At 38.7% G+C, this 12,722-nt stretch overlaps 1 protein-coding gene across 2 annotated transcripts in view; it reads left to right on the top strand.

The window, feature by feature from the left end:
- The window catches only part of CHRDL1 (chordin like 1), a 43,968-nt gene extending 32,645 nt beyond the window's left edge, over positions 1-11,323 (top strand). For both annotated transcript variants that reach the window (XM_062584846.1, XM_062584845.1), the window contains exons 8-12: positions 109-283; positions 3,660-3,854; positions 5,987-6,154; positions 7,215-7,304; positions 8,591-11,323. In XM_062584846.1, the coding sequence (XP_062440830.1) occupies positions 109-283; positions 3,660-3,854; positions 5,987-6,154; positions 7,215-7,304; positions 8,591-8,721 (759 nt within the window). In that variant the 3' untranslated portion in view covers positions 8,722-11,323. The remainder of the gene's footprint in view (positions 1-108; positions 284-3,659; positions 3,855-5,986; positions 6,155-7,214; positions 7,305-8,590) is intronic.
- Positions 11,324-12,722: the final 1,399 nt, after the last annotated feature.

Genomic DNA, 12,722 nt, shown 5'->3' with positions numbered 1-12,722 from the left:
ATGATAGTGGCAACACACTTGTCTGAATTCAGCTTCTAGTGCAGCCTCTATCCTCATGCTCACTGGAAAGACACATTTACTTTCCTGCCCTCTTTTGTCTCCAAACAGAGACACTCCTACCATCGCTCCCACTACGACCCGCTGCCCAGCTCTGCTAGGCAGGCAGGCAATGTTCCTCGCTTTCCCAACACCAGGAGCAACCGTGGAGTCCTCCCAGATCCCCAGCAAGCATCCGGAACAATAGTACAAATCGTCATCAACAACAAGCATAGGCATGGACGAGGTAAAGAGAAGTACTTTTTACACTGTTACTCGTGGTCAAATATCTGTCACCTATAACTCTGAAAGACTTCCTAATATACATAGCAGAGGAGTCTTGCAAATTCACAGTGGTACCGAGACCCACTGCAAATCAGAAAGGCAAAAATCAATAATTATTAAAGATGTGAAACCAGCTTTTGACTGAGGTCCATGTGCCTGCACATAAGACAGTTAGTGCCTTTTACTCTGCCTGGGCATCACACTATCTCTGCTGCTCTCTGAATTATTTTGCAGGATTGTGCTGCGTAATTCTAAGAACTCATGCTGCTGTGACCAGGGAAGTGAGTGCTTTAGGCCATTAAAGGCAGCTGGGACCACCAGGCCTTTAGATTTGCTAACTGGTTCACACAGTGACTTGTCCAGTCAGAAACAATCTGTTCATGACTTGGTTTTTTTACGTTGTCTCCTATTTTGTAACTTAAGTACCTGTAAACAGCTTGTGTTTAAACTGCCCCACAAATATGAAATCATAAAGTTTTGCCATGGTATCAGGAAGTTTGCTGCCTCAAGGTGTAGTGAGTTATTCACAAGGCAGAAAATACCATGACTCCTCTGACCTTAAACTGGTTGTCTGAGACACTGGGATGTCTCATGGGGGAGATGATTTCTCCTCCATGACTAATGCTACAAGGAGAATAGGCAATTAACCTAGGTTGGATGTCTGAGATGTAGCCAGGCAAAGATACTTAAGGTAATGAATCTCACTATAAGACTCATTGGTGCCTTCTAATGATATAATACAGGAAATACTAGGTTATGGGGACAGCAGAATTTTAAGTGCATACATCAAACCTTGACTAGACCATATTCCTGCTGCATTACAGGAAGGGAAAAAAAATGGAGGGAAAATACCAGTTCTCCAGTTAGTGGGGACAGCAGTTTTTATACAATAAAAAGAGTAGGATGCTCAATTTCTGGTCACTTCTGTGGATGTACTTACATGGACAGAGGTTTGCAGGAATAGGACTAAGAAGCCATAAAAGAAATAGGTGTAAAAGAGCATATGTAAAGAATAGCCATCCACAAATACCAGTCAGTATGCACTCAAAAACAACCCACAAAGAGTTAAAAGCCCTTGTATTATGGCCAACTAATCTTTTAAGGTATTAACTAACAGAAGGAATGTTAGCCATAGGATCTTTATTATCCACCTGAACAACCATGAAAAAACATTCAGATCATGCCAGCGTTTTATGCTGAATCTAGGAGCAGGAATCTCCATGCAGTGCAATATCTTTGACATGTAATTCACACATGAAGACATCATCAAAGCAATTTCTAACTGATTTGTCTCAGCAAATAAAAAGCATACAGACAAAGAGCATATTTCTGGATGCCATGTAGTAACAGCCACAACCTCAGACAGTCACTGCCTGGAGAGTGTCTGAGAAGTCCCTGTGATGGAAACCAGAATGCTGACCATGGCGTTTCTTTTGTTATTGTGCAATTAACAAGTATTTTATTAATTAATGCACATGCCCCCCGAGATACATTTCAGCAAGCTAAAAAATAAACAAACAATTCTCCTAGCATGCAAATACTGTGCAGTTGCACGGATAGAGATTTATAATTCTGAACATAAAGAGCACTGAAAACAGGGCATCTGAGAACTCGAATATCTGTCGTATTTTGGCTTCTACTGAAAGTTTCATCTGCTGCCTCAGAGTACTCTGTTAATTGTTCGTTGTTTAGCATCCTTAAAACAGTAAGAATATATATCTACACAGTATCAAGTGTTATTCCTTCCTTTGTCAGGGAGAAATCATAGAGCATGTATGTCCATAAAAGATCTGGAAAATTCTAATTGGGCAAAAATCTATATAAGCATAAATATAACCAATAATACATTATTTAAGCATGTAATAAGCCTATTGAGCAGCTCAGTACTTATCAGTTCTATCTCATTTATACTTGTTTTCTCTCATATTTGGAGTATACAGATAACATTTAATTTTTTTTATGTGATAAACAAAACTGTTTTCCACCTTTAAAATAAAAGCAGGTCTTAGGAAAGAGTTAAAAAGTAGCAAATTATAAACCAAATGATGGCATAACCCCATGAAAGACAATACATTACAAAGAACACCCACCATAAATCTTAGTAACTCAGTAAAGTATAAGCCAGTTGGTCACATCTGTTACCAGTTAGATGTAAATTTCAGATTACAGATAAAAATTAAATTGCTTTTGAAAGTTACAGGCAAAATAGGAACATATTTTACAAATAAAAGCATTAATAAAATGATGGCATATTAGAAGAATTGGAAATATTTACAACATACCCCAGCTTCATTTTAGTTCCTTTTAGAAATCAGGCAGTGCCCTTTCTTTCACCTTGTTAGGATTAGTTTGCATTTTTCTTTGTGTTTATAAAATATTTAAAAAGAAAGAAGTAACGTTTATAGGGCAAATGCAGACATAGTGTAAAGTGATATAATTCCCATTAGCTGCAGGGTGACCCAAACTGGCTTCTACCAGGTAGGGATTTTCTCCATTCTCGTTTTGCCAGCTGTATTTCTCTCTCTCTCTCAGGGGCACTGATGAATTAATATTTTGAGATGCTTAGATGCAGCTAAAATGAATTTTCATTCCCATATGCACCTTTTCATGTTAATATTTTCTTATGATTCCAAAAACCAAACATCTCTACCTACCTATAGACATATTTATCGCCACAAAAAAAAAAATCAAACTTAAGTTTTTAAAATTCTCCTGCTTTGCTCTGTGTGTTGTGTAGCAGGCAGTGCCATGTGAAAGCAATAAAAGTCCCTGGTGGCACTAATCCATCCTGCTGATAGCATGGCTCTCCCTGCAAAGGCAGTGTTCAGCTAATGGTGAGAAAAGTTGTACAGATGGCTCGGTAGCAAATGTCACGATGCTGTTGGGTGCAAATTTAATTCTAGAAGCCAGAGTAAGTTTAGCAGCTGTGTCCTGTATGTAGACTGAGATCAGGAAGGGGGAGGAGAAGTGACTTTTATAAGCCAGGTAATGATGCACAACTGAAACACATGCACTGCAGAGGAGCTAGTCAAAAACTAGAATCAGCCACCTTCACTGTTCTGCTGAAATTAGTCAGGGATATCAGTGTTGGCAGAGTTGGAATCAAAGCAAAGTTGCTCAGAAAAGAGCGATCAAAGGCTTAGACTCATTGTCTTTTAAGGGGCAAAACTCCCACTAAAGTTATCAAGCATAGAAACGGGCCAGAGACACTAACGAATTATGTACAGAGATACTGCTTTAAACAAATGTGCATGAATCAAATCAGTATTCATGGGGGAGTAACCTGTGAGCATACCTTTTCCAGTTGTACTTTTTCTTACTTTTCTCTTCTTTTACAGTGTGTGTTTCAAATGGCAAAACATATTCACATGGTGAATCTTGGCATCCTAATCTCCGGGCCTTTGGAATTGTAGAGTGTGTGTTGTGCACCTGCAACGTCACCAAACAAGAATGTAAGAAAATTCATTGTCCAGAACAATATCCCTGCAAATACCCGCAGAAAGTAGAAGGAAAATGCTGTAAAGTCTGTCCAGGTAAAACAAAAAGCTGATTGCAGACCACCTTCTTGCTGTGCATGTTAAGGGGCTTGGCTCAGGCCTTCTGGTCATGATGAGCTCTGATGAAAATAGCACTAACTGTGCCCGTTGTTCTGATCTGTGTGCAGGAATAGCAGTGCAGGATAGACAGAGCTGTTCGGCCAGCCCTCCTGTTCACTGCTCTTCTGCAGAAGGGAGGCTCGCTGCTGGGGGAACATATGTTCTGATTGCTCACTGACTTTCCCTCTAGTGTTAGCATGACTTCTTGGCACTCATTTCCACAGGGAATATTACAGAATCATACACAGAGAGTTCATTACCCTCAGAAGACTCTCTTATACTTCCCCAACTGCAATGCTCACAGAACATTCAGATCATTTTCTAGCCTGCAAAGTTTGCATGGAGATATTATCGTTCCTGCTTTTCAAAACATACCACAAGGATTCAAAAGTGCTGATTACAAGATGATTTTTCCCAATTATATAATTTAATCCTTAAGATAATACTAATTTAACACAAACTTAGTATTACATTTCTGTGCTGCGTTAATCATTAAACTTCTGTATCATTACTTAGTAAAATTAATGCCTACAACTGGTGAAAATCTGCTTATCTACTGGGTGGTCTGCCAGATGACCAGCCATGTTGCATATGATATAAAGGGCAGAGGAGTGTCCCGTTCCATCTGGGCTTTTACATTTCTTTCCTAATTTGTATGGCCCATCCCTGTTTGGTGATGCATTGGGCAGAAACGCTCTGAGGAAATGAGTTGTTCAGTCATATATCTCTTCCCAGCTTTGCTCCCAGCTTTGCTGGGAAAAAGCGTGGTGCAGTGGTGCTAGGTAGGTAGGAGGTGAGTAGCTGGATCCTTCTAGATACTTGGGAATCAGAGATCCATAGCTTTGATTGGCCTCATTTGAAGATAAGAACAGTCAGCAAATCTAGCTGACAGGCTTGAATGGAAAATGTAATAGTAAAAATAAAGTTACTATCTTTCTTTAAGATTCCATGTGCTAATTTTTAAGAAAGTCGAACCCTTCTCTGCAGTCTGTCTTGTATGTGTTAAACTGTGCTTATAACTATAAGCAGGAGAATTCACGAAGTCTGAGTTTGTCACTAAGTTGCATCTTGTCTTTCTTACGTTCTTGTCCAGCTTCTAACTACCCTCAAAATATGTACAATTTCCAATTGTATTACCTATGAGTACACCAGGTGAGCGAGAGATAAGGTGCACCGTGGCTAATCCAGTTTTGCACAAACCGACTGGCTGACCAAGTTCTTGTGCACCTACTCGCCAGCTGGCTGCTGCCAACAAAAATGCAGAATACATCAGTTCTCTCTGCCCTTTTCCTCAGCAAGACACTAATTTGGGTCTCTTAGCCTGGAGAAGAGAAGACTGAGGGGGGATCTTATCAATGTGTTTAAGTACCTGAAGGGAGGGTGTCAAGGGGATGGGGACAAACTCTTTTCAGTTGTCCCGTGTGACAGGACAAGAGGCAATGGGCAAAAACTGAACCACAGGAAGTTCTGCCTGACCGTGAGGGGGAATTTCTTCCCTGTGAGAGTGACGGAGCACTGGACCAGGTTGCCCAGAGAGGTTGTGGAGTCTCCTTCTCTGGAGATATTCAAAGCCCACTGGGATGCAACCCTGTCTAAGATGCTCTAGGTGACTCTGCCTGAGCAGGGGGCTTGGACTAGATGATCTCCAGAGGTCCCTTCCAACCTTACCCATTCTGTGATTCTTTACTCTGTCCAACTACTGATTTGCATTTAGTTATTTAATTATTCTCGAGTCTTCTAGCATTATTTCACATCTGCTTGAAAAGTTGACAATAGGTTTAAAAATTATGAAGATACTGACAGACCAATACCATGGCTCTATACAGCTCATTTCCTTATGCAACTGGCTTATAAATACATGTACTATCTTGCCACCATGTCCAGGCATTCAGAACCGAGCAGAACAGAACACTCCTGAATGTCCAGGGCTTAGCTGGAGACGGATTTGAATACTATACACATGAAAAATCTACTTTTACACTAAACCTGCTTGGCTGTCTGTGCCTAAGTTCTGGAGGACGTGGTTGAAGCTGTAATATGTGTTTTGGGCTTCTTTTTTTTTTAAACAGAAGAAGTGCCAAGTCAAAGCTTTGACAACAAAGATTACTTCTGTGGCAAAGAAACATTGCCTGTGTATGAATCCATTTTCACAGAAGAAGGAGAAACCATCAGAAAAATTGCAGTAGAGATTGAAAAGCCACCTCAAATAGAAATACATGTGTGGACAATTAGAAAAGGTGAGTTAGACAAGTTCTTTCTTTAAACTGCATATCATCTTCTATTAAAATCCCAAGCTAATCCTAGCATCCCGACTGCTGTCCTTCAGGCTATCTAAGACATCACCATGACAGCCCCTTCCAACACACTCAAGTTTTGTGATACAAAAAGTCTTAATAAAACCCCAAATTCTAGTTCTGAAAACTCTTGGCCTTCATTGTGAGCAAAAGCACGAAGCTAAACAGATTATCAGGAAAATCCTGTATTATTTATTGTTGAGAAATAGATAGCCAGGATTTAACCAACTGCTTGAAAGTCCTTATTTAGGATGGATGAAAAAGCTTTCCACTGAAATCACCCTCAGCGATGTGTTACTACATCCATGATGGTCTAGAATATCAGCAAGAAGTGTTTTACAGATCGAAGTAGTTAACTTTTAGCAGAACAACTGGTACCGTTAGAAAAAATTAGAAAACTTTTCAGAAGTCCAAGCACTTCTGCAAGACCTGAACAGTTAGTATAACAAAAATTATTTTCTCCAGCCACCTACAAATTCTATCTACTTTAAGCAGAAAGCATGTAATTCTCTTAGGACAAACTCATATAGTGCAATCCTTTTCCATGTAAGCAATATACTTCCAGAATTCTTTTTAAAGCACAAAGCCAAATCCAAACTCTGACCAGAAGACTAGTCACATTGGGTCTGATGGTTAATAACTGCCCTGTGTGTTCAGGAAATGATGATTTGACAGTGGTGTTTTCAGCTGGCTCACGACAGGCAAATGATATATGACAGCAAAATCATACTGCTTGTCTCCAAGAGACTGGGTTTTGGCTTCTGTTACAATCTTGTATTTCCTCATACTAAGGAAAGGTTCAGCTATGTTAGAAAAGAATTAGCTAATTCTCACCCCTCTCAGAAACTCTCAATCATAATTCATATAATAGTTATTGGTAAGGATGATTTCAGAGCATGGCTCAAGACGGCAATAACTGTACACAAAGGCAGAAGGACAAGCCAGGCCCAGAACGCTGCGTGCGCTCTCCCCGTAACATGCACTTCTCATTTCTCTGCCGAAGGGATTCTGCGTCACTTCTACGTCGAGAAAGTATCCAAGAGCGAATTTGAAGAACTTCCCTACTTCAAGCAGATAACAAGGACAACCCCTAGTAAGTAAAATTCTGATCTCTTCAGTTTTCTTTTCCCATATAATCGTAGCCTTGAAAAATATTCCATTTTACTCTACATACTCAAACAGATATGCAAATTTTCCTCCAATACATGGCTTCAATATTTTATAAGTATATATCAAAATAATTAAAATGTAGAAATTTAAAATGTAGATCTATATAACAATGGTGCATGTCTATGCTGTGTTAGCCTCCTGTCATCTGGAGAACATACAGGATAGGCTATTTTCTGCTCATACTGCCATGAATCTGAAGTAATTTGACTGACGTTAGGGGATCTGTAGCATAGCAGCACTATTTGGCTTTATGTAAGCAACATTTTAAGCAACCATAGTTTTTCTGAAATTCATTCAGATGGGAAAAAATTCAGCCTGACTGAAGGAGTTCTCCTATATATACATATATATTTGAAAGAAGCTATTCCTATGTTTCTAATAGTATCTTCATTATTAAAACCTGTTTTCTAAAAGGAGATGTAATTCATTTATCATTCTTGGCTCAATTTCTTTTTTGTAATTCATCCAGCTTGGGATATGACAGTTGATTTGACAGTTTAATTAAGATATAGCCATTTTTAGCTCCCAGTTCTTTTACACCACAAGTTGCCATTTTTTATGAGGTTCCAGTTAGGCAGGGAGGTATTTTTCACAGAATAATCTGTTCTTGATAATACAGGCTTAGTGAGGGGTAGAAACCTTCTCATGTAAAGAGTTTCCTGATGTTTTCCTTTCAGCCTTCCCCAAACCAGTCATTGTCACCTGTACTATAGTATTCTAGTTACCAGAACAGCAAGCATATCTATTAACATTACCAAAAATTTATAGTAATGGTAGTATCTAACAAACACAGTTTGTATTATATACAGGTAGGCAGAGTTCACATTGCACGAAACACTTCTTAGACTTATTGCTTCCTGACTTTTAAATACTTCAGTTTACCACCAGATTTAAATTCTCACATCACTCTGTCATAAAGCAGAGTGTCTTACTTCAGAAATGATTGAAATAAATAGGCTCAGTTTATAGCACTGCTGAATTCAACAAAGGGATAATATTTTGGTCCTTGATTATTTTTTTTAACAAAGTTATTTTGCATGGACTCTACTACATGACTGTAAGATGCTTCAAATATTTTCCATGGGAGGATTAGACATTCTCTCTTTGACACTGTGAATCAGTTTGTCCAGAGAGTGCTTGTAAATGACTCCAAAATTCTCTATGCCCTTTCTAAGTCAGTATCTTTCTCCTTTGTATTTTTGTTTTCAGGCCAGTGGAAAATATTTAGCGAGGGAGAAGCTCAGATCAGCCAGATGTGTGAAAGCAGAGTGTGCAGGACTGAGCTCGAGGATTTGGTAAAGGTTTTGTACCTTGAAAAGTCTGAAAAGGGTCACTGTTAAGGGAGACAGCACTGAAGGGAGAAACACAAGAAAACTTATGAAAACTTGGATCTGCAGCTGGACTGCAGGCTTATTTTGCTTAAGTCAACAGTTGCCCTAAAAACCAAAACTATAATGCAGTAATTATTCACATCACGCACAGCAAATTTGCTGCTTTATGTGTAGTGGTCTGTGTCAACCATTTAAATATCTCCTCAAAAAGACTAGGAGGCTCTGTATTACTGGTGGGGGAAGGAGAAGGAGAGACTGTAGTTTCTTAGAGTTGCATTTCTTTGCAAGTTAAAAAGAGAAAACAGAACATTTTTATTATTATTATTTGGCAAGTTGTTCAAACTAATGAAAAGAAAGACACCTAATAAATGTGCAGGAACTATGGAGAGCATTATTTCCTGTGCTGAGTTTATTCCATTTCTGGTGTTGAAATGACTCATATTTTTTAAAAGGGGAGGAAAAACACAAATGATACAATACTTGTGTTGGAGACATAAAAAACAGATTTAAGCTAACAAACTCCAAACCCGAGGCAGCCTGCCTTTGGGATGATGTCTTGCAGTTGAGCAAACTGAGTCCATAAACTGAACAGCAGGTGTTAGTGGCAATCACTATATTTTTGTAGCAATTTGAGAAAATGTTCACTTTAAAGTGGTTTTCACTCAGTTACCACCACCCACTTCTCTAAATAAAATGTAACACATTAGCTCCCTATCACAGCCCTAATAACTTCATTCTTGCGGGCCCTATTAACACACAGTCTTGGCTGATACACTGCCTTACCAAGTGATGTGGCAGAAGGTGGTGAAGTACTTCCAACACTTTCAAAACTCCTAGAGAGTTAAACCTCCTGATTAATAACTCCTTAGAATTGTGACATTCCTTAATTGATTCATTCGAATTTGTAACAAAACCAAATTGCTGCATTTTTGTGATGGTGGCCTCTCAATTCTCAAACAAAATTTAAGGACAAACCTCTGCCATGACAAATACCAAGCAGTTGTAGCAGGTCTTTAGAACCAAGTAGCTTTGTGCAAGTTGCTGTCTTTCTGAAAAAGAAATCTGAGATAGGCAGTTCAAAGGATAAATTGAGTATAGCATGCCTACGATATGTTTAAGAAAGGTGGCTGCCATCTCCAGAAAAAGAAGTACAAGGCTATCACTTTGAAAAATGCTTTCTCTGAAGAGGCAGCAAAATCATGCCACACTGGCTTGTGGCTGCAGTCTTGGATTCGTTCCCAAGAAAGAGGTGCCTCTTCCCTGCTTTTGTCCCCATTTTCTATTCCACAAGTAGACATGGACACTGCTGTTCAAACATGCATTAGGAAATAGCTCTATGGAAATGCTCTCAACCACGGCTAGGTCCTTACAGGGAGCAAAATCAACAGTGACAGTGAGGATTTTGAGGTCCGACGTTCTGCAGAGAGGCACCAGAGCCAAGCCTCCTGCTTGTTCTGCCTGCAGGATTGGAGGCAGTGTGGCGGAGGGATATCCATGAAGAGAAGGAGGCATATGAGGAGAGCAGACATGAACATGATGGAAAAGCTAAGGGAATTTGGAAAATATATAGAAGGTGATCCAGGACTTTCTAATTCTCAAGTCCTTTGTGATTCTGCCTGTATATAACCACCAAGTTGTCCCTAGGCCAGGATAGAGAGTAGATAATATTTAGGAACACTTCCCTCACTGCAAAGTGCTCAGCATGGTCCGCTGTATACCAGGAAAACATGCTAAAAAGGGAGCTCCTCCAGCATCCAGGTGGATTTGCAAGAATAAAATAATCATCTCACTTGATATCAGTAAGACCTTATAGAAGAAACAACACCAAAAACTGATACCATGCTATACATACAAAGTCTTAACTAGCATCTCGCCATTAGATGTCCTATATCATTTTTCATAAAAAGGAGAGCTAAGTGAATTGTCCCAGCCCAGTTTCCACTGGGAACATAGCCTTCTGGCTTCATAAATTCTGTGCTGGTGTATAAAACGTGTCCTAAGGTCTATCACACTGCTGGGTGCTGTTCAGCAGGGTATGTTTCATACCAGAAGTTACTGCAATGTAATGGGGGGAGAAGTAGTTTACCCAGAACCTTGGCATATTTTGGGTTGAAAAGTGCTGTAGAAGTGCTAGATTCTACTATAAATCTTGTAATAATGCATGACTGAAACTTATCATTCCTGTGATGAAGACATTGTAAAAGGCATTCCCAGGAGCTGTAACAACCCGGTCAGAAATCACACGGTTGTCTGGCCTGCCTCATGGACAGTCTGTTTGTAGCAGTAGTTCATGAACAAAGACTAAGCAGAAAGTGTACAGTGTTTGTAATTTTTTTAAGAAGAAGAAGAAGGCAACCTGTTTTTTGTATTTGCGACAGGACAGGCAGAGTCCAGACTGTGTATTTATTTGTATAATAAACATTCTTTGAGAAAAGCAAAAAAAAGAAAAAAATCATAAGCATCATTTAGTAAATACAGTGTTGCATTTTTACAGTCTCTGGTCACTTACAGCAATAAAATACACATTGTCATGGTTTTTCATTCTCTTCATGGGATGTATTTCTATTATGGTACTTATTTATGTACTTGTTGTATCACTTTGACCTGATTTTATAAATTAATAAACTCTAAAGTTGTTAATAAAACAAGACATTTTGTGTATGATGTGTTGGTCCAATATGTATTGTTTCAATTCTCCCGTTTGCATTTCTGTTGCTGTCACCTCACAGAGAAAGCCTAAATCGGCAAACCTGTCTCATAGGATTGGACTCCATTTGATTCAGCGGGATGAAATGTATGACTGCATTTTGTGGAATTCAGATACTGAATTAAGGGGAAATCAGAAAATCAGATTCAAAACTTAGAATGCCAGAAAGAATGCAGTTAAATTTTAGCAGTTATCCATATTCTTAATACTTCAAATGGGAGCTTAAACCACACTGACTTCAGCAGTGCACCTAAGGCCCCAACTTATCAAAAACCTAAGAGAGATTTTTAAGTTAAAACAAGTTTTGACTTACAGTCACTTAAAACTAGGCCTGACAAGCTGGGTGGTGTATGCACATGGGAGTATTAGTGAACTCAGCAGAGCTGTATGGTCCTCCACAGACAGAATTTAGCTACAATTAGTTAACTACGGTTATATGCTGCTGTATATATATCCATGGAGTCGGTAATCTTGCTTTCATTTAAATCAACAGGAAAATATACTGAAACAGGAGCGATTTCAGACCAAGACATCAAAAGCTTGCTATTCAAAGACACTCAGCATCCACAGGACCAAGACTGAGTTCAGTCTTGAACCTGGCTGTTCAGTACATGTGAAAATCAGACATTTAAAGCTTGCAGTGGGACAACTATTTCAACAGCACTTTGACAGTTTATTCTTTTGAACACTAAATGTTTCAAAAGGATCAGTTAAGAGTTATTATTTCACTTCACTTTGAGAGGAAGAGATTTAAGAATCACTACTGATTGCGTAGTTTCTCTGCGTGGGACTGATTTTTTTAAAAAAATACATGTTAATTACCCTAATAATTGAAGGAATACCTCATATTAATTTTTCTCTACTCCTGATGTTACTCAATTATGCATTTTGCCTTGCCTGTAAAAACAATTCAGATTTAATATTTTTAAAATTTAGATTCTCCTGATTACAATAGAAATGTAGTTCAATACTGTAGAAAGAATGGGTTTAATGAGATTTCTACACACATGTGACTTCATTTTCACATTTTGCTGCTCCATCCTCCTAAGCCTCTTGCCGGAGCCTTTAAGATGCATTAATATATAGAAGGATAAAACCCAATTAGGCCATTATGTTTCCACTAAACCAACTGAAAAATATAAAAAGTGGGAGGGTACGTGTAGGAAAAAAGCATGTTTTTAGGTATTCATTAACACAAACCAGGTAAATATAAGCAATACCTTAGGGTAATAAGCACTCAAAGTTTATATTTACTTCATATAGTTCCCTGCACTTTATAAAGGTGTGTATGTTTTATTTCAAT

Source organism: Rhea pennata, chromosome 11 (assembly GCF_028389875.1).
Source record: "Rhea pennata isolate bPtePen1 chromosome 11, bPtePen1.pri, whole genome shotgun sequence".
NCBI lineage: Eukaryota > Metazoa > Chordata > Aves > Rheiformes > Rheidae > Rhea > Rhea pennata.
This window is presented reverse-complemented; position numbering and strand designations above follow the sequence as displayed.